Source organism: Bufo gargarizans, chromosome 5 (assembly GCF_014858855.1).
Source record: "Bufo gargarizans isolate SCDJY-AF-19 chromosome 5, ASM1485885v1, whole genome shotgun sequence".
In the NCBI taxonomy this organism is placed as follows: Eukaryota; Metazoa; Chordata; class Amphibia; order Anura; family Bufonidae; genus Bufo; species Bufo gargarizans.
In genome coordinates, this window is record NC_058084.1 from 316,326,852 (window position 1) to 316,349,899 (window position 23,048).

The 23,048-nt window shown below is 45.0% G+C and overlaps 1 protein-coding gene across 1 annotated transcript in view; it reads right to left on the reverse strand.

Moving 5' to 3' along the window:
* Positions 1-560: 560 nt before the first annotated feature.
* Positions 561-23,048, reverse strand: part of RPP40 (ribonuclease P/MRP subunit p40) — a 49,492-nt gene continuing 27,004 nt past the window's right edge. Inside the window, exons 7-8 of the mRNA XM_044293497.1 lie at positions 18,289-18,423; positions 561-1,042 (exon numbers count right to left, since the gene is read on the reverse strand). Of these exons, the coding sequence (XP_044149432.1) occupies positions 844-1,042; positions 18,289-18,423 (334 nt within the window). The 3' untranslated portion in view covers positions 561-843. The remainder of the gene's footprint in view (positions 1,043-18,288; positions 18,424-23,048) is intronic.

Consider the following 23,048-nt stretch of genomic DNA (forward strand, 5'->3'; position numbering starts at 1 on the left):
AAATCTACCAAAATGTGCTCATCATTCTTCAGTAGCGGCTCCAAAAGGAATAGTTCTATAAACTGAAATAGCTCTCAACAGGTAGAAGATTCACAGCCAACTTTTTTCATTTTTTTTTAGAATGCTTGATTAACTCTTATACAGCCCAATGACAGCAGATCTCTGGATTTAACAATATTCTTTAGGTAATCACATGGTAATAGTGTTAAGCGAATTGAGCTTTGGATCATTGATCCGAAGTTGATTCGGTCAAACGCTTTTATTTTAATGCTGTCTATATACAGCATTAAAATGTATTGGCTACATGGAGGCAAACAGTTTCATTTGAAGTCGCGTGCGACTCCGGTGAATGAATTTGGCATTTATTTCTGCATCTTTAAAAACATTTAAAATTAGGAATACGAAGTCCGGTTTGGTACCGGCTGGTACCTCGGTACCAAACCCCACTTTGGATTACTAATTTTAAATGTTTTTAAAGATGCAGAAATAAATACTGAATTCATTCACTGTAGTCTCGCGCGACTTCAAATGAAACAAATTTTGCCTACACAAAGGCAATACATTTTAATGCTGTACAGGCAGACAGGTCTCAGACAGCATTAAAACCGAAGTGTTTGAACTAATCGACTTCGGATCTCTGATACGTAGCTCGATTTGCTCAAACCTATAAGGTAATACAGGTCATAAAAAAAAAAAAAAAAGTTCCCTTTATTTTCAGGATCAGACACAATCTGTGCCCCAAGAACTTACAATAAAATGAACATACATACATGCTCCTTTGTAAATAAACCATTTAGTAATATGTAAACCTATTACATTGGAAATAAATAATTCCGATCCATATTAGGGTGGGCAGCCATCATGTGCTCCAACAGCCATTTGCAGCCAATAGTCCTCATTATTAAAGATGACAAAGCTGTACAGATGTTCGCCGCCTTTAAAGAAGCCATGTTCGCTTTCTTTCCAAGAAACAGGACTATCTGCAAAACCATGTACCATGAGGGAAACCCACTGACTCAACTTTGGTTCATTGAAATATTCACTGCAAAAAAAAAGAAAAAAGAAAATGACATAATACAGCAGTCTACAAAGTACTGAAAAAGTAGCCAGTCTTAAAACATTGACACAAATTTACTAATGTGATTGGAGTGAGACTATGATGTAAAATGTGGCAAAATTTGGTACATTTCTGGCGTATAATATCGCATTAAGTTTTAGGACCTCTTATAAAGCCAATGTGCCTAAAAAGGAGATTTTTGTATAACTTACCAGTTAAATCTCTTTCTCGCTCTTCCTTGGGGGACACAGACCTTGGGTATAGCTCAGCTCCCTAGGAGGCGTGACACTAAGTAAAACTGTTAAGCCCCTCCTCCATCAGCTATACCCTCAGCCTGGAGATAGAGGCTACCAGTTGCGTGTCCAAGTAGTGAAAGGAAACAACCAACAATGCAAACAACAGCCAACAACCCAACGGGGCGCCAGCCAAAACCCTAGAACCAAACACAGAAGGGTGGGTGCTGTGTCCCCCAAGGAAGACCGAGAAAGAGATTTAACTGGTAAGTTATACAAAAATCTCCTTTTCTCGCCCATTTTCCTTGGGGGACACAGACCTTGGGACGTTCAAGAGCAGTCCAAGAAGGGAGGGACCATAACCCAAGGCGGACCACCGGAGCATCAGGAAACCGCAGCCTGCAAGACCAGGCGGCCCAAAGCAGCATCCGCCGACGCGTGCGTATGCACCCTATAGAACCTGGTGAAAGTGTGCAAAGAGGACCAAGTGGCCGCTTTGCACAACTGCTCAGCCGAGGCTCGATGCCTCTGCGCCCAGGAAGCCCCGACTGCTCTGGTAGAATGAGCAGTGACGCCGAAAGGCGGAGCCCTACCCTTGGCTCGATAAGCCTCAGACACCGCCAGTTTAATGAACCGGGCAATGGCCACCTTGGAGACCGCCAAACCCTTGCGCGAACCCTCCGGGACCACAAACAGGGAATCCGTGCGCCGGAAGGATCCGGTGACCTCCAAGTAAATCCTCAATGCCCTGACCACATCCAGACGGTGCAGTTCCCGTTCTCTGGAGTGGGAAGGAGAGGGACAGAGCGACGGAAGGACGATGTCCTCATTGATGTGAAAGGCGGAGACCACCTTTGGCAGGAAAGCCGGGACTGGTCGGAGCACAACCTTATCCTGGTGGAAGATCAGGAAAGGTTCGGAACAAGAAAGAGCCGCCAACTCAGACACCCGCCGGAGAGACGTGATGGCCACAAGAAAGATGACCTTGCAGGACAGAAGGCGAAGGGAGACCTCCCGCAAGGGCTCGAAGGGGGCAGATTGAAGCGCCGAGAGCACCACATTCAGGTCCCAGGAAGGAACCGGAGGGCGATACGGTGGAACAGAGTGAGCCACCCCTTGCAAAAAGGTCTTAATCGGCCCCAGAGGGGCCAGGGGACGCTGGAGAAGAATAGACAGCGCCGAAATCTGTCCCTTCAGAGAACTGAGGCCCAGCCCCAGGTCCAGGCCCGACTGGAGGAAGGACAGGATCGTGGGAAGAGAAAACCGGAGAGGTGGGACGCTCCGGGACTCACAGAACCCCAGATAGGACCTCCAAACCCGATAGTAGATCCTCGAAGATACGGGTTTACGAGCACGGATCATGGTGCGGACAACGTCCGCGGAGAAACCCCGTCGCGTTAAGACGGCGGTCTCAACAGCCACGCCGTCAAACGTAGCGAGCCTAAATGCTCGTGGAAGATCGGACCTTGAGAGAGAAGGTCCTCCCTGGAGGGCAGTGGCCACGGAACGTCTGCCAACAGCAACATTAGGTCGGCGTACCAGGACCGACGGGGCCAATCCGGGGCGATCAGAATCGCGGGAACGCCCTCTGCCGCGATCCTCCGAAGAACCCGTGGCAGGAGGGGAAGAGGAGGAAAGATGTACAGAAGGGAGAATTGGCACCACGGAAGGACAAGCGCGTCGGCGCCGTAAGCCTCCGGGTCCCGTGCCCTGGATACGTATAGGGGAACCTTGCGGTTGAATTTGGAGGCCATGAGGTCCACGTCGGGGCGACCCCAGCGAAGACAAAGGGCCTCGAACACCTCTGGGTGCAGGGACCATTCTCCCGGATCGATGGTGGACCGGCTGAGGAAATCTGCCGCCCAGTTGTCTACCCCCGGGATGTAAATCGCAGACAAGGCTGGCACGTGCGTCTCCGCCCAGAGGAGAATGAGGGACACCTCTTGCATCGCCGCAGCGCTGCGGTTGCCTCCCTGATGGTTTATGTACGCCACCGCCGTGGCATTGTCCGATTGGATCCGAACAGGGCGGCCCCTCAGTAGATGGGTCCAGTGTCTGAGGGACAAAAGAACTGCCCTCAGCTCCAGAATGTTGATCGGAAGTCTGGACTCCGATAGAGACCAAACGCCCTGGACGGATCGGGGAGGGAAAACCCCCCCCCACCCCCGTAAGCTGGCGTCGGTGGTAATCACCAGCCAGTTCAGTGGAAGGAAGGACCTCCCCCTCAGAGGGAGATGCAACCACCAGTTGAGGGAAGCCCGAGCCAGGGGAGGCAGAAGGAAGGTCCTGTCCAGACTCCTCGGTGATTTGTCCCAGGCCGACAGAATCGCCCTCTGAAAGGTGCGGGAATGGAATTGTGCGAACGGCACTGCCTCGAAACAGGCAACCATCTTCCCCAGCAACCGCATGCCGGATCTGAGGGAAGGCCGGTGATGACGGAGAAGGCTGCGAACCGACCCGCGAAGGGCCAGACGCTTGTCCGACGGAAGACGGACCTCTGCCAGTTCCGTATCCAGGAGCATCCCCAGGAAGATCAGCCGTCTGGAGAGGGTAAGGGAAGACTTGGGGTGGTTGATAATCCAACCAAACCGCGTCAGGGTCTCCAGAGTGAGATCCACACTGCCGGATGCCTGTGAAAGGGAGGGTGCCTTGACCAAGATGTCGTCCAAGTACGGAAGAAGAAAAACACTTCTTGAACGTAGAAGGGCCAAGACAGGGGCCAGGACCTTGGTGAACACCCGAGGAGCCGTTGCTAGACCAAAGGGAAGGGCAACGAACTGGAAGTGATCGTCCCCCACCGCGAAGCGTAGGAAGCGGTGATGACATGGAGCAACCGGAACGTGGAGGTATGCATCCTGAACGTCGATGGAGGCCATGAAATCCCCCTTTTCCAGGGAGGCCACTGCGGACCGGAGAGACTCCATCCGGAATCTCTGCAGGCGGAGGAAGCGGTTCAGGCGCTTCAGGTCCAAGATCGGTCGCACCGAGCCTTCCTTTTTGGGGATCACGAAGAGGTTCGAGTAGAACCCCCTGAACCTTTCCGTCGGAGGCACCGGGGTGATGACACCCTTGTCCATGAGTGAGCGAACGGCCGCGAAGAAAGAGGCCGCTCGTACAGGGTCCCGCGGAGGACGGGACCGGAAGAAACGGTCTGGCGGAATGGCCGCAAATTCGATCTTGTACCCGCAAGATACAATCTCGAGCGCCCATGCATCTGAGATGTGGTTCCGCCAAACGTTCCTGAAAAGGAGAAGGCGGCCCCCCACCCGGGTGGGTGGGGGCGCACCTTCAGGCAGAGGGCTGCTGGCCTGTGGTAGCCCGTGCAGGCTGGGTCTTGCGCCAGGTAGGTTGCGCCCGAAAAAACGGCTTCTTGCGTCTATCCTGGGTTGGGCCAGAGGAAGAAGAACCGGCCCCGGGTCTAGATCCGGAGGGCTTACGAAAGGACCGAAAACGGGACGAACCCGCGCGACCCCGTGGGGCGCCCTTTGGCCTGGACTGGGGAAGGAGAGTACTTTTCCCACCCGTGGCCTCTGATATAAGCTCGTCCAGGCGGGTCCCGAACAAGCGGGAACCCGTGAACGGTAGACCGGCCAAGGAGCGTTTGGAAGCGGCGTCCGCCGCCCAAACCTTCAGCCAGAGTTCCCTCCTGACAGAAACCGCCAGGGCAGAGGAACGGGCAATGAGGGCCCCCGCATCCAGGGAGGCCTCACAAATAAATTTTCCAGCCTGGATAATTAGCTGGGCTAAGGAACGGAGGTCCTGAACAGGAACGTCCGACCCCAACTCCTGCTCCAGCTGCAAACCCCATTCAGAGACCGCTTTGCCAACCCAGGCGGATGCAAAAACCGGTCTAAGGGCTGAACCAGAGGCAGAAAATATTGCCTTGGAAAGGGATTCCGTCCGACGGTCCTCAGCGGACTGGAGGGAAGATCCGTCCTGTACAGGAATAGCAGTGCTTTTGGACAGGCGAGCCACAGGAGGATCCACCTTGGGCGGAGATGTCCAGGTGGTCACAGACTCCGCCGGAAAGGGATAACAAATGTCCAGCTTTTTTGGTGTAACAAAGCGGACGTTTGGCCGAGTCCAAGCCTTGGATACCACAGAAGAAAAATCTGCATGTATGGGAAAGACCTTGGAGGCCTGTCTGGGTCGGAGAAAGGACACGCCGGCCTGTTCAGAGCTGGGGGGGTCATCGTGTATCTGAAAGGTATCGCGGATACTAGTGATAAGATGCCCCACCGCGGATGACAATTTTGACGGAAGCTCTGAGTCCATGTCCACATCCGAATCCGCCAGTTCTCCCTCAGAAGGCGTATCCCTTTGAGAGGATAGGCTTGACTGAGCTCGCACGCATGGCGGAGAGAGCGAAACATCAGGAGAAGATGTGCGCTCAACCCTTGAACGTTTCTGAGTACGCCGGGCCCTGGAAGATTCACTGGGAGGCAGGGAATCAGTGGGGGCGGCAGAAACGGCATTCCCAGCAGGTGCGACAGGGATTTCGGCAGTCTGCGGGAGAGGCGGTCTATCCACGAGACGGCCCACCACGTGTGTAAGGCTCTCCACCGCCAGAGACAGAGACCTAGCCCAGTCAGGGGGTTCAGGAACAACAGGGGGCACAGCAGAAAGCGGGCCCTGCACCGGGGCCTGACATGCAAGGCAATGCGGCTCAGATTGCCCACTTGGAAAAAGTGCCTTGCAGGCGGTACAGGCGTGGTACCAGGGTTTGGGGGCACCCGTGGGATCAGACATGCTGACAAGTGGTCGTACCTTGATACAGGGACAAGGGATTGCAGCGGCTATGACCAGTGGGGTTAGGAGAGGGTTAACAGCCCTACCAGTGCCTCAGAAGAACGTCAGGTCAGATCCCTAGGAGCGAAGGTCCAGATCAGCAGCCGTGAGGCAGCCAGAAAACCAGCGTGCGTCCCCAGCGATGCACCGGTGTCTCCCACGTGTCTCCACTTCAGTCCGGAGTGAGGAAGCGCGGCAAGCTTGAGCAGAGACGCGGGAACAAGCTCCGCCCCCTCCACGCTTGAATGTTTCATAACGAAACTCCGCCCCCATGACGCGCGCGAAAAAACACCCGCACCCCGTGCTGCCCGAGATTCCCAGGCATATGTTGTCAAAGAAGGGCCCGCAGGCCCCAAAAGCGCGGCGGTATAACCGGACGTCGGAAGGTAAGGTGGTCACCTGACCCCCGTCCCGCCGAACCGAACCGCCGATGCCGGGCCTAAGCCCCGCCCCCTCGATCACGGTACGGAGCGGGCGGCGGCGGGGAGGTAGTAAGAAGCAGGGGCTATCTTCTAAGCGTAAGATCGGGAGGTACATGAAAAGCAGGCAGATGGGGAGATCCCACAGAGCGCTCTGAGAAGCGCAGGAAACGGCCGACCACGGGTGCCCCCCCCCCGAACCCAGTGCAACAGGGACAGGGAATGGGCTGGAAAAGCCATCTTACCTGTCTTCACCCTCATTTCCTTCCAGCAGGGTCGCCCCTTCAGCCCCTGGCACCGCAGTGGCAGGAAGCTGGAAGAGGGGCTTGGCGTGCGGGCGACCCCCTAGCTGGCGGGATGTAGGGGAGCCGGTGCTGCCCAGATCCTCCTATTGCTTCAGTGGGGGAGGCAGCAGCGCAAATACGTTGGCACTGGTGCAGCTCAACCCCGGGAGAACAGAGAGGACCAATGCGTCTCTGGTATCCCTAGGAAAAAACAAAAATAAAATAACAAAATTAGAGAAAAAATTAAAACAAGGAGAAAACAGCCCTGCAGTAGCAGGGGGTGTCTTGCCTCCTTGGACACTAAGCTAAAACTGGTAGCCTCTATCTCCAGGCTGAGGGTATAGCTGATGGAGGAGGGGCTTAACAGTTTTACTTAGTGTCACGCCTCCTAGGGAGCTGAGCTATACCCAAGGTCTGTGTCCCCCAAGGAAAATGGGCGAGAAAGAAAAATCCACTGCGCCAAACTAGTCCGTTTCGTGTTTCCAGCTCAACAAGGGGACACTGATTAAGATGCAGCAACAAGCACCAAAACGGAGACAGAATTATGGACACATCAGGCAAATCAATAGGTGGTATCTAGCTATGCACAAAATGTATCATAAAGCATGAACCACTGCGATAAAAGTGTCTAAGTTTACAATGTCTACATTTTAATTAGAATTCGTAAATCTGCCCATCAAGTTGAAAAATAAAAAAGTATTCTGCTAGATGATAGTATTATGTATGCATGCATTAACCCTTTTCTAGGCACCACATAAAATAAAAAGTTGGCAAAGAAAGATCCTTGTTGTGTGTCAACTTTGAAGAGGTTGTCCCACAAATAATAATTAAACCAGCAGCTGGATCTGAATATTTTTATAATTGTAAGCAATTAAATGTATAGTAGTGCAGTCATTGAGTTTTTCAATTAAACGCATTATAGCGCCACCTGCTGTTTGCCCTTTTCCTAAGGCTACTTTCACACTTGTGTTCGGAGCGGATCTGTTCAGAACGGATCCGTTTGCATTACCATGAAAAAAAAAAAAAAAAAAAAAAAGTCAATGGGGGGGCGGATCCGTTTGAAAATTGAGCCATACTGTGTCAACTTCAAACGGATCCGTCCCCATTGACTTACATTGTAAGTCTGGACGGATCAGTTTGCCTCCGCACGGCCAGGCGGAGGCAAACGGTGCCAGACTGATGCATTCTGAGCTGATCCGCATCCACTCAGAATGCATTAGGGCTGGACGGATCCGTTCGGGGCCGCTTGTGAGAGCCTTCAAACGGAACTCATAAGTGGAGCCCCGAACGCAAGTGTGAAAGTAGCCTTATTTCTCTGTCCACCTCAGGAACATTGCTGAGGAGGACACACATGCAGAGTTCCATCCTTGCCACAAACTGAACCTACTGTTAGAAGCTGTGACAGGCCAATGTCCCACCAGTTTATTCTGTGAAAGAAACATGCTCCGTGTCGGTGGTATTTCCCGTCCTGAATGCTGCTCCTATGACCATGGCATTATAATTATTTATAATGCTGTTTTCCTGCCCGACCTCAACTGTACTAATCATTAGAGTTGAGGTCAGGTAAGAACACACAGAATTATAAATTATTATAATGCTGTGGGACAATATAATAGGAGTAGCATTCGGGGTGGGAAATACCTCTGACAAGGGGCACATTTCTTGCACTGAATGTGCAATTCGCCTTATAGGGGGAGAGAGATTCAGCAGAAAGGAATCCCCCCACCCCCGAAAAAGGACACACGCCCCTTAGCTGGCCGTTTGAAATAAGCATTTGGAACAATTAATAGGGAAAGATCTGGATCCATGTTTGGGCGTGGTTCTAGCTTTGTTAGATTTTTATTCTTTTACACTAATCCTGGGATAACCCTTTAAATACAAGGGTGCTTTTACATCCCTGTACATTCTGCCATTTACTGGATAGGGATGTCAACTGGAGAAATGTATTTCCAGATGTGGAAGTAGCTGCTCCTGCATTTGGATGGTTGCCATAGAAACCTGTCATGTCTTAATATCATTGCAGCATTCCCAGAGGCGGTGGTGGACTGGATGAATGCTTGCAAGACTAGATTAATCTCTTTCCAGCATAACCCTGTATACAGATGTCTAGTGATGACAATCTAATGCAGTTGCCTATAGGATCACTGTTAAGCTGGCCAGATATATGTATCAGTTTGCCTCAAGCTGCAATGACTGGAATTGTTTGACCCTGTGAGCAAAGTGTTCAGATTGCTGAAAGCCTCAAATAAACATTGCCGAGTGTGAATTTTCCCATAACTGACTAAATGTCACAATCGTCTTAATCAAGTGCAGCATTTGCTCAGGAAAAGAGAATGAAAAATGTACAGCAATAACTTGACAAAAACAATACATGAAAATACTACAAATCAGCCAAAGCCTATTCATAAATCCATCCGTATCATCTCGCACTGTGACACACACATAGCTTCACAGGATGTACCGTATGTCAAACATACAAAAATACACGTCTTGCAAAGGAGCTAAAATTACTTCACAATTTTATAGCTAAATAGACAGTACGTATTTGGTATTCATATGAACAGAAGGACTAGAGGATTTCTTTGGGAGAATTTCATTGCTTGCATGTTTATATAAAATAAAAAATTTCCAGAATAATCTCCTGGAAATAAAAAAAAAAAAGATTTTCAAAAGATGGAACTTGGTTACTCCTAGTAAGAAAATGTGTAAGGAAATGGGTCATCAGAAAATGACCTATTGTTTAAATCACATTTTTATGTTTGACATATTTTTGAAGAATCTTTGATGTTACTTATAATTTTCCATGTCAATATCTGTATTTTAAAAGGCAATGTACACCTTTGGGGGCATTTATTTGTTTATATATTGTACTTATTTAGAGATAAAAATCATTTTTTCAGTTGGTCTTTATTAACAATATGAAATCTTTGCCTGTGGATTTTCTGTCTTTTCCGTCATCTGATGACCTGACAGACTCGTTATTTCTGTTCCCTGATATTATAAACACTCAGTTCTTATCTTACTGATAAGAATGTGGCTTAAATAAGTGTTTATGACCTCTTAGTAGTTAAACCACTTCACATTCGCCCATAGGATATAAACGTCCTATGGGTGGATGTTTATCTCTGAATGGACGTTCTGGAACTTCCATTCAAAGATGGCAGCTGCACGCTTCCTGTCCCGGTGGTCATGGGAATGCCAGGGCCGGGAGAGTGCAGGAGCTGTCTGGTCTTCTACAGACCTAGATCAGCCCTGCACTGAGGCTGTACAGCATTGTATTCTGCTGTACAGCCTCTCTGGGGGCTGTATTTCCCCTGTAACTTGGGCTACTATGTTTACAGGAGAAATCAATGGTGAAAAAAAAGTGAAAGTAAATGTCCCCCAGAGGTCTTGTATGACCTTATGGTGGGGTGGGACGCAAAGTGTAAAATAAAAAAAGTGTTTAAAAAAAGTGTTAAAAAAAAAAATAAGTTTCACCAAAAAAATCCCCAATTAAGTGATGAAATAATTAAAAATAAAAAAATTAAAAATTGAAATAAAGAAATAAAATTGAGATCTTTGGTATTGCCGCGTCCGTAACGACCGGCTATATAAATATATCACATGATCCACCCTGTCCGATAAACACCATTAAAAAAAAAAAAACGGTGTAAAAAAAAGCCACTTTTGTCACCTTACATCACAAAAAGTGCAACTCCAAGTGATCAAAAATGTGTATGCCCCCCAAAATAGTAGAAATCAAACAGTCACCTCATCCAGCAAAAAATGTGATCCTAACTAAGACAATCGGTCAAAGAATAAAAAAGCTATGGCTCTCCGACTATGGAGACACTAAAACATAATTTATTTTGTTTCAAAAATGCTATCAAATAAATTAGTATACATATTAGGTATTGCCACATTCTTAACGATCTTCTCTACAAAAATGTCACATGACCTAACCCCTCAGGTGAATGCTGTAAAAATAAATACTAACTGTGCCAAAATAACCAATTTTTTGGTAACCTTGCCCCATAAAGTGAAATAATGAATGATCAAAAAAAATCATTTGTACCCAAAAATGGTACCCATCAAAACGTCAACTCTCCCTGCAAAAAAACAAGCCCCTGCACCAGACGATCGGCAGAAAAAAAAAAAATATGGTGTTCAGAAAATGGAGACAAAAACTTTTTTTTTCCAAAAATGCTTAATTATGTAAAACTGAAACAAAGTAGACATGTTTAATATCACTCTGTCCGTAACTACTTGGTCTATAAAAATAGCACATGACCTACCCTGTCAGATGAATGTTTCAAAAAATAAAAACAGTGCCAAAACAGCAATTTTTTTTGTTACCTTGCCTCAAAAAAAATTTCATATAAAGCTATTAAAAATCACATGTACCCCAAAAGAGTACCAATAATACTGGCATCTTATCCCCTAGTTTCCAAATTGAGGTCATTTTTTGGGAGTTTCTAATGTAAGGGTGCATCGGAGGGGGGGCTTCAAATGGGACATGGCATCTAAAAACCAGTTCAGGTAAATCTGCCTTCCAAAAACCATATTGCACTCCTTTTCTTCTGCACCTTGCCGTGTGCCCTGACATCAGTTTACGACCACATGTGGTAATAAATATTGAGTTTTGTTTGGCTGTTAACCCTGTATGTGTTAAAGAAAAAAATGGATTAAAATGGAAAATCTGCCCCAAAAAAGTCAAATTTAGAAATGTCATCTCCATTTTTCTTTAATTCTTGTGGAACACCTAAAGGGTTAACAAAGTTTGTAAAATCAGTTTTGAGTAACTTGAGTGGTGTAGTTTCCAATAATGGGGTCATTTAATGGGGGGTTTCCATTATGTAAGCCCCACAAAGAGACTTGAGACCTGAACTGGTCCTTAAAAAGTGGGTTTTGGAAATTTTCTTAAAAATTTTAAGAATTGCTTCTAAAATGATAAGCCGTCTAACGTCCTAAAAAAAATGAAATGACATTTCCAAAATGATGCCAACATAAAAAGTAGACATATGGGAAATGTTAAGTAATAAATATTTTATTTAGTATCACTTTCTGTTTTAAAAGCAGAAAAATAGAAATTTTGAAAATTACGAATTTTTCAAAATGTTTGGTAAATATTGGATTATTTTTATAAATAAAGGTGAAATATATCAACTCAAATTTACCACTGTCATGAAGTACCAAAGGTTTTATCACATAACGTGACACGTCAGATTAGCAGAATTAGGCTCTGTCAAGAAGGAGGAAATGGCCTGGATGTGAAGTGGTTAAATGTAAGGATTTTTAGATGACCGGCACAAAGTGAAAGTACCAGTCGCACAGTTACAAAAACAGTTAACCCTTTGTGACAGAACAGATCAATATTTTTTTTAAAAAGGGCAATTGACTATATGATTTTTAGCCAAAAGTAAGTTAAATGCAATGATAAAAAATTGCCTCCAAAAAGGTGTACATAACCTTTAAACAAAAACTATAAAATTCCTGCAGTTTTCGCACTGGCCACTAAGCCTAATAATTGGCGCCACTTGGTGTATACAGATCAATTTACTGTGTTATTCTAAACCTGCCTGGAATGATAAAGGAGATATCACCTTTGTGGATAGATATGACAGGATCCAGCATTTACAATAGGCGATTTTCAAATCTTATCTATTATTTCTTTGGACAATGACCTCTGCACAGGTCACAGAACATGCCTAGAAAACTCTCCCATACAAGTCCCCTCCTGACCATTGTGCCTATGGACCACGGGGCTGCCGTAAAGCAACTTTCTTAATAGTGTTAAGAACAGCGCAGGCAAGATGACCGCCTTGTAGCTGGCCAGCTAAGACCTGTCCTAGGTTGCTAATATCGCTTATATGTTTATTCAGCTAGACCTGCCAATAACCTTAATACAGTTCCTATGTTTGTGTGTTAAAGACAAAAGCAGAGTTATTAACAGTGACTTCATGTTTGGATGTCATATAACTGTTATATATTGTGTTCACAGAAGCAGAAAAGATAATATGCCTTTACCTCACATTAATATAATGAATCTTAATCTCAGTGACACAGCAGAAACAACAGAAGGGTTAAACTGCTGTTGCTGGGCAGGAGTCTTGACCAATCCTATCCAGCCTCACACAGCCCAGGTGTTTTGACCAACTACAGCCAGCCTCACACACAGCTTGTGTGGGAAATCCCATAGCAGGAGCTGCTGGAATTATTCACCAGAGAGAGGAGCTGAACAGACATTCACTCCACTAAGAGCTGTGTTTTATGGAAGCTGAGAGGCCAAAATAGGTATTTAAAACAGTTATATAATGTTCCTACTGTTAATATAGTGATTAGAACTGTATACTGAACCAGTTATTGGTGTGTTAACTTACAGTTCCACCAATTGCAAACTACAAAGTTCTTAACCCAAATTCAAATTCCATATTGCAATCCAAATTGCATACAACCATACCAGATCATACTCAACCAATCTGCAAATAGTTACTGCTAACTGCTTACTGCAAATTGCGACCAAATTCAGCAAGTAGAATTATTAGTTAGACCTCAGATATACCTCTCAGTGAGATCATAAAGTGAGAGTACAGATACTTAAGAGAGAGAAATATATCCACCATTTTATATGTTAAATGACAAGATTGAACAGTTGAACCACCATCTTATGCATACAACTATTTTGTGATATCTTTTCAACATGTGTTATGTACATGGACTATCTGCTACGGAGGCGGCAATGTAATCTATGAAGAAAAGTTGAAGTTAATAAAGAAGTTATTTCAAGCATTTGGTGTGCTCTTTAAACCTACTGTTTCCATACAACGGCGCTAGAGGAATTACAGAGTAATAGACAGTCTGGTTAGACTAAAAGTCAGAGATATCAAAATTCTTATAATGCCACAGCGCAAAAGGCACTTCATAGTGCTGCGCCTGCCACACGCCCCCATAATCATGTTCAAAGAAAAGAATAAAGAATCTGCAGTCAGGAAATAAAATTAGATTAGATAAAAAGGAGATGTGTTACTATCTGGTTTTAACTGGCAGATAAAAATGTTGGTGACACATTTCCTTTGAGAAACAAATGTATAGAGAATTATTGTTCTTGGCCTACTTACAACAATCTCCACAAATTAATTCAGTGAAAATTGATGACCCCATTAAAATATACCAAACCTATAGTATCTCACAAAAAAGTGAGTACAGCCCTCAAATGTTTGTAAATATTTTATTCTCTCTCTTCATGGGACAACACTGAATATATGACACAGTATACAGCTTGTAACAGTGTAAACTTTGGTGTGCCCTCAAAATAGCTCAACACACAGCCATTAATGTCTAAACCACTGGCAACAAACGTGAGTACACCCCTAACAGGGGGTTCAGACCTGAGCGTTCTGAAACGAGCGCTCTGTATGCGCGATTGTACGGGCGTTTACAATCGCGCATACAGAGACAGGCGTGCACACATTGTAGCACGTTCCCGAATATCTATGTGCGGGAACGCGCGACAAACGCCCAATAAAAAGCTCAAGAACTTGTTTGAGCGTCGGGCGTTTTACAGCGCGATCGTACACGCTGTAAAATGCCCAGGTGAGAACCATTCCCATAGGGAATCATTGGTTTCTCCTTGTTGAGCGTTTTACAGCGTGTAGGAACGTGCTGTAAAACGCTCAGGTCTGAACTTAGGGTAAGTGAAAATGGCCAAATTGTGCCCAATTAGCCATTTCCCCTCCCTCGTGTCATGCGACTTGTTAGTGTTACAAGCTCTCAGGTTTGAATGGGGAGCAGGTGTGTTAAATTTGGTGTTATTGCTCTCACACTCTCTCATACTGGTCACTAGAAGTTCAACATGGCACCTCATGGCAAAGAACTCTGAGGATCTGGAATTGCTGCTGACCTAGGCTATAAGAAGATTGCCAACACCCTGAAGCGTCATAACCAGAGGTTGTCTTTTCAAAATAGATGTATGAGTGGCTGGCAGAGGTAAAGGGGTCAGCTTGTCAATGCTCAGACCATACGACGCACACTGCATCAAATTGGTCTGCATGGCATCCCAGAAGGAAGGAATCCTCTTCTAAAGACGATGCACAAGAAAGCCAAACAGTTTGCTGAAGACAAGCAGACTAAGGAAATGGATTACTGGAACCATGTCCTGTGGTCTTATGAGACCAAAATAAACTTATTTGGTTCACATGGTGTCAAGTGTGTGTAGCGGCAACCAGGTGAGGAGTACAAAGACAAGTGTATCTTGCCCACAATCAATCATGGTGGTGGGAGTGTCATGGTTTGGGGCTGCATGAGTGCTGCTGGCTGTGGGGAGCTACAGTTCATTGAGGGAACCACGAATACCAACATGTACTGTGACATACTGAAGCAGAGCATGATCCCCTCCCTTCGGAAACTCGGCCACAGGGCACTATTCCAATATGATAACGACCTCAAAACACACCTCCAAGACGACCACTGCCTTGCTTAAGAAACTGAGGGAAAAGGTGCCGGACAGTCCAAGAATGTCTCCAGACCTAAACCCTATTGAGCATCTGTGGGGCATCCTCAAACGGAAGGTGGAGGAGCGCAAGGTCTCTAACATCCACCAGCTCTGTGATGTTGTTGTGGAAGATGATTCCGATGACAACCTGTGAAGCTCTAGTCACCTCCATCTACAAGAGAGTTAGGGCAGTGCTAGAAAATAATGGTGGCCACTGGTCACATGGTTGACACTTTGGCCATTTTCACCTACGGGTGTACTCACTTTTGTTGCCAGCGGTTTAGACATTAATGCCTGTGTGTTAAGATATTTTGAGGGCACACCAAATTTACAGTTATAGAAGCTGCACACTGATTACTTTACATTGTATCAAAGTGTCATATCTTTAGTGTTGTCCCATGAAAAGATATAATAAAATATTTACAAAAAAGTGAGGGGTGTGCTCACTTTTAACACAACGTACAGTAGCTGAGGTTCTAAAAAAAGGCAAGAACTGGATTTTTTTGTTTCAAATTTAAAAAAAATTCTCTTTTCTCCATTTGTAATGTGCATAAAGTAAATGGCAGTGCCGTTAATTTTCTTCCTGATTTATCAGCTTTGCATCTTCCTCCTTTGTACTATGTGACTGACTCAAAATCAGGGGTGAACAACGTTTTCTGGGTGGGGGCCATATTATCAGACTGAACCGTCAAGGGTGGAAAATACAATTTAAAGGGGTATTAACAACTGCAATACTGTATTTATGGCATATTGACCATACAGTATATACCATTAATGTCTAGTTCCAGTTCCAGGATTCCCATCTAATGGAAGAATACATGAAAAATACATTTGAGCAGCCACAAAACATAGACACACATGTCTGTTACCAGATGGTTGGGTGCCACACAGAATGGTATTAAGGGCCACATGTTTGTGCACCCCTGCTCTAAATCATACAGACTGTGTGGAGTGGATCAGAAGTTAGTCGCATTGAGCTTCTCGTAGAAAAATTGATCGAGAACTAACAACTTGTATGATTCGGAGAGTCGGTCACGTGTTATATTGATGGCAGATTAACAAAACGGAACTGATAAAATCGTAAATTAAAAAGGGTCACTATACTTTCACACAATTTTATTTCATTGACTAGAGAATGGTGTAACTAGCAAATTTCTAAATCATTTCATTTAAAAAAATATGCTTGCATTCACCTGAAAAAAAATATATATATATAATAAAAAAATAAATAAAATCATGGCCACTAGGGGTCTCACTTCCACCTAATTTGCAAGACTGCAGACAGGAAGTGGGGGCGTGTCAGAGCTAGTTGAAATCCTGAGCCTGATTAAAGAACCGCTTCTACACTGCTTCTGAAGATCACAGGAGCCTCCTGCCTTTCTAGAAGAGTGCTGTATCCCTCCTTATCTGTTCTGTAGGCTCCAGAGCTGAAAACAAACATAGTGGGAAGTAAGGGAAAGAACGTCACTGCAGTACAATGCTGGCAAATTCCACAGAAAGGAGACACCCCCTGCTTGTGAGAGAAAGGCATCTAAGCTGTGCACCTAAAAAAGGGAATAATATTGTTGAGGAAGCCCAAAAATACCTATTACTTCACAGTTATGATTGTACAAAGAAGCACAGCCATTATGTAAACTAAAAAAAAACCTCAGGTATACGTTAAGCTATCAGTAATGCTATGTCCAAATCTGCGGTATTCCGTACTCTGTTCCAGCAGAGGAGTAGACTACCAGAATTACCATATCCAGACACCTCTGGATCCCCATTCACTATAATGGGATCTGTTGGGTTTCAGTCACGGATGCCAGCTTTCAGCCGTAAACATACCGCTGCATGCAGGGTACAGTAATTCCGGTAGTCTACTGGATTACCATAACACAGATGGAACTAAACATGTCAAATATAAGAAAAAGCTGCATTGCACATCCTCAATATTATGTTTTTATCTAATAACTGCTTCTCAGCATAATTTACATCGCTTCTCAGCGCAATTAATCGTATACCTACCCCTATGTTATATGCTATACATGAGGCATTAGTATACAATTTGATCATAAAGCATAGGCCCACTTACCACAACAAGGTTGCCTCTTTGAATGGGACACGATTCTAAATTTGGCGCAGCGCTGCACGGCAACAACCGACCACGCAGCACCGCAACAGCAGGCAGCGGGACCCAGTAGTCAAACAGCGCCCCCGCTGTCTGGCAAAGCCACCCTGGCACTGGGCCCCACCAACCCAGCACCGAAGCAAAGATGGCCGCCGTGCAGTACTGCACCATGTGAACAGGTGTGGAACTCACCTTATCACATACTCTCAGAATATCCAACTGAGAGGTAGGAATTTATACCCTTATGCAGACTCCTGCTAATTAAAAAGCACCTGGGCAGATACCAGGAGGGATTGTCAGGCATGGTCAGGCTGCAAGCAGCGTTTTGGTGTCCGCCTCCAGAGCGGAACAGAGGCGGAACGGAGGCAAACTGATGCATTCTGATCGTATCCTTATCCATTCAGAATGCATTAGGGCAAAACTGATCCGTTTTGGACCACGTGTGAGAGCCCTGAACGGATCTCACAAACTGAAAGCCAAAACGCTAGTGTGAAAGTAGCCTAAACCTTACAAAATTAATAGCATTGGTATTTATCCCATGTAAATTACAAACTGAGGAAATGAGAAAAGAAAAAAAATCCCAGACTGCTTCTTTAAGACCGTTTAGTGATTCGGGCCAGGCAGGCTTTTTTCTGCACTTCCTGTTAGTAATCCCATTAGAAAACTGGAGTCAAGTTCAACCCTGAAATAGCTGACAAAAATGGAACAATAGATTACATTTACTTCACAGGAAATGGTGAGACACTAACATTTTGGTTTATTTATTTTAGAAATCCTAGAGGTAAAATAAAGCCATTATATTAAATGCTTGTAATTTTTTCCATGCACACTTCATGCAGAATGAAGCTGCAACAGGCTTCAGTATAATACTAAAATGACCAGTTGAACTTTAGAAAGAAAATATAACTAAATATTTTCATGGCCTACCGTAGATGCTCCATCAACTGCTGGATTTTCGATGGTGTTATAAAGCCAGCAATCGTACATAAATGTGCTTGTCCAACTGAAAGGCTTGGCTCTGGGCAGCAAAAACTTGATATGAAGCTAGAAGACGTATTCTCACTGAAAGAAAACAACATCTACATTTAGATGGACACATACAGTATACAAAACATGATGAGTCATTACTAGGGCAGATTTACTAATACGGTCCAATTTCCAGAGAGTGAATACTTCAAGGGACTCTATTACTGGTGACCTCCCTATGAAACCGTTTCCACAGCCACGTCGCTGTAGTTCACCAGATTAAAACGGCATTGTTGATCCGAGGTTCCGTTCCCGAGTTATGGTACTTAATATGTAAATTAAGCCTTTGCTGCAATGAAGGCGGCACTGTCCACTTCTGTCTGTGGCCAGCCCTTTCCCACTGTCTGGACAGCCAGGGAGGGGCTGGGTACAAATGAGTGGAGCTTGGGTGCAACAACAGCAATGGCGATACCCACATTGCACCAAAGGCCCAATATGCATATTCGGAAAAACCCATCATAACCCGCAAAACGGAACCTAGGATCGACAACAGAAAAACATTTTAGCCAGGTGAACCACAGCTACGCATCTAGGCAAATTGTTTGAGGGAGGTAGCTGGTGACAGATTCCCTTTAACCCCTAAAGGAGTCAGCCCTATTTCACCTTAAGGACTTGGCCATTTTTTTGCAAATCTGACCAGTGTCACTTTAAGTGCTAATAACTTTAAAACGCTTTGACTTATCAAGGCCATTCGGAGATAGTTTTTTCGTCACATATTGTACTTCATGACACTGGTAAAATGGAGGAAAAATCATTTTTATTTATCAAAAAAAAATATACCAAATTTACCAAAAATGAAGTAAAAAATTGCAAATTTCCAAGTTTCAATTTCTCTACTTCTATAATACATAGTAATACCTCCAATAATTGTTATTACTTTACATTCCCCATGTGTCTACTTCATGTTTGGATCATTTTGGGAATTATATTTAATTTTTTGTGGATGTTACAAGGCTTAGAAGTTTAGAAGCAAATCCTGAAATTTTTCAGAAATTTTCATAAACCCAATTTTTAGGGACCAGTTCAGGTCTGAAGTCACTTTGCGAGGCTTACATGATAGAAACCACCCAAAAATGACTGTGGCCACTGCGCCACCAATGAATGTGTCGGCCATATCCCACAGGGTCCCCCTCCTCCACCCCATCATTGGTGGCAGTTTGCAGTTCCGATCGGAGCCCCAGCAGTGTAATGCTGCGGCTCCGATCGGTTACCATGGCAGCCAGGAGTCACGCTACTGAAGTCCTGGCTGCCATGGTATGTTAGTGAGCAGAGAGCAGCGCATTATACTCCCGTGCGCTGTGGCCGCCGGTCGCTCCTTCTTCTGTCTGTGCGGCGGATTGCTAATGCTTACAGCATTAGCAATGCGCCGCACAGACCTATGAGAAGGAGCGACGGCCGGCCACAGCGCATGTGAGTATAATGCGCTGCTCTCTGCTCACTAACATACCATGGCAGCCAGGACTTCAGTAGCGTGACTCCTGGCTGCCATGGTAACCGATCGGAGCCGCAGCATTACACTGCTGGGGCTCCGATCGGAACTGCAAACTGCCACCAATGATGGGGGGGAGGAGGGGGACCCTGTGGCCACTGCCACCAATGATTAATACTGGGGGGGGGGAGGGGTGCGTTACCAGAGAGGGGCAGATGGAGAGAGAGTGGTTAATGGAGGCTGCATGCACCACCTTGGCATGTATAAAGTTATTGGTTTAGAGAGGGGTTAATGAAGGCACCTCCAAGGTGCTTTCATTAACCTCATCAAACCAATAACTTTATACATGCCCATTGGGTTTGGAGGGGTTAATGGAAGCACCTTGGCATTAGGCATGTATAAAGTAATTAACCCCTTCAAACCAATTACTTTATACATGCCTAATGCCAAGGTGCTTTCATTAACCCCTCCAAACCCAATGGGCATGTATAAAGTTATTGGTTTGGAGGGGTTAATGGAAGCACCTTGGCATTAGGCATGTATAAAGTTATTAACCCCTTCAAACCAATAACTTTATACATGCCTAATGCCGAGGTGCTTCCATTAACCCCTCCAAACCAATAACTTTATACATACCTAATGCCAAGGTGTTTCCATTAACTCCTTCAAACCAATAACTTTATACATGCCTAATTACGTACGTTATTTTAAGTAGCTTTTTCTTATTAGATTACTCGATGAATCGAGAAATATAATCGATAGAATACTCGATTACAAAAATATTCGTTTACTGCAGCCCTAGTCCAAAACCTTTTGAAGGCACGTGACATTGCTTTCTGAAAGGGAGACCCAGAGGAGTACAAAACAGCCAAGTCCAATCTGAAGAGGGGCATTAAGGAGGCAAAGCACTGCTACAAAACAAAAATAGATCATCATTTTACAAGTTCTGATTCCCGACGCATGTGGCAGCATATTAAATCCATTACGAATTATAAGAGTAACACCTGTTCTATCATCACTGGAAATTCTCTCTCTCCTGATGACCCAAATCATTTTTTTGCACGATTTGACAAAGACAATGAGCTGCCTATCATCAAATTAGGCCAACAAGAGGCTCCATCATGTTCCCTGATGCTGAGAGCACATGAGGTAGAATGGGCCTTAAGCCACATTAATCCCCACAAAGAAGCTGGACCTGATGAAGTTCCTGGAAAGGTCCTAAAAAACTGTGCTAAACAGCTGAAAACAGTGTTTACCAGTATATTTAACAGCTCACTAGAGCAGGCCATTGTCCCCACTTGCATGAAGTCCTCCAGAAATGTCCCAATTCCAAAACAGGCCGGGGTGAAGACCTTAAGTGATTATTGCCCGGTGGCTCTCACTCGTGTTGCTATGAAGTGCTTTGAACAACTTGTCCTCAGGCACATGAAGAGCAAGATCTGCACCTCCATGGACCAATACCAGTTTGCTTACAGAGCACATAGGTCAACTGAGGATGCTGTCTCACTTGCCCATCACACTGCGCTGTCACACCTGGAGTAGAGAGACAGCTATGTGCGGATGCTGTTCATTGATTACATCTCGGCCTTTAACACCATCCCTCCCAAAAAGTTGGCAACGAAACTGAACAACTTGGGTTTCAGCTCACACCTGTGCAACTGGATACTGGATTTTCTTACAAAAAAAAAGACCACAAATCGTACACATGGGCAAGCACTTCTCTTCATCCTTAACACTAAACACTGGGGTACCGCAAGGCTGTGTGTTGAGCCCTCTCCTTTACTCCCTCTTCACAAATGACTGTAAACCTATTCACAATACCAATACTATTATAAAATTTGCAGGTGACACGACCGTGATAGGCCTAATCTCCAACAATGATGAAACAGCCTATAGGAAAGAGGTTGAGAACCTAGAGAGATGGAGTAAGAACAACAACCTCATACTCAATACCAAGAAAACAAAGGAGCTAATTCTGGATTTTAGGAAGAAGAAACTAAAAGGGACACCAAACCATTAGCATAAATGGTGGAAATGTGGAGATAGTTCAAAGTTTCAGATTCTTGCGAGTTCATATTAGTCAGGACCTGTCATGGATAAAAAAACACAACAGAAATTACCAAAAAAGGCCTTCAGAGGCTTCATTTTCTGAAGAGTCTGAAGAAAGCACAACTCCCAAAACAGCTGCTAGTCAATTTTTACAGATGCACCATAGAATCTGTTATCACATACTGCATTACAGTGTGGTACTCCGGCTGCTCTTCTGAGGACAAGAAGACCCTCAAGCGCATCATCAGAATGGCTGGCAGAATCACTGGTACTCAGTTACCATCACTGGATGACATCTTCACTGCTCGCTGCAGCAACAGGGCAAAAATTATCTGCAGGGATCCAACTCACCCCGGCCACAGCCTTTTCATTCCCCTACCCTCTAGGCTGAAGAACAGCTTTTACCCCAAAGCAGTCAGTCTCCGTAATGCTCAGAGACTATTGCCCCTTTCTAGGATAGAAACTACCACAGACTGAAAGTGACTGCTGCATTCATGAACCCATGATGATCTCTTGTCTGCAGTGGTGTCGGAATCAGTGTGTATATATACTCATAAGCACTTCCTACTTTGCTCTTGCTATATATATGCTGTGAACTGTGAATAGTAATGCTAATTAGTGCAATGTGTTTCTTTTTTCTATTATAATACTTTAAAGGGAATCTGTCACCAGGATTTTGTGTATAGAGCTGAGGACGTGGGCTGCTAGATGGCCACTAGCACATCTGCAATACCCCGTACCCATAGCTCTGTGTGCTTTTATTGTGTTTAAAAAAAATAAAAAATTTGATACATATGCAAATTAACACAAAAGAGTCATATTTTACTTGTGTGACCAGAGACGAGTCATATTTTCAAGCTCTGACTCATCTCAGCTTAATTTGCATATGTATCAAATCGGTTTTTATACACAATAAAAGCACACAGAGCTATGGGGACGGGATATTCCGGATGTGCTAGCGGCTATCTAGCAGCCCATGTCCTCAGCTCTATACCCAAAATCCCGGTGACAGGTTCCCTTTAATTTAAATGTCAGTTCTTTGTTGCTCTGTCCGTGGCATCTAGGATTGCTCCAAACAACATTTCATTGTGTTGTGCATTGTATTGTGCAGTGACAATAAAGGCATCTTATCTTACGATTGCTGGAACCATGTCCTGTGGTCTTATGAGACCAAGATAAACTT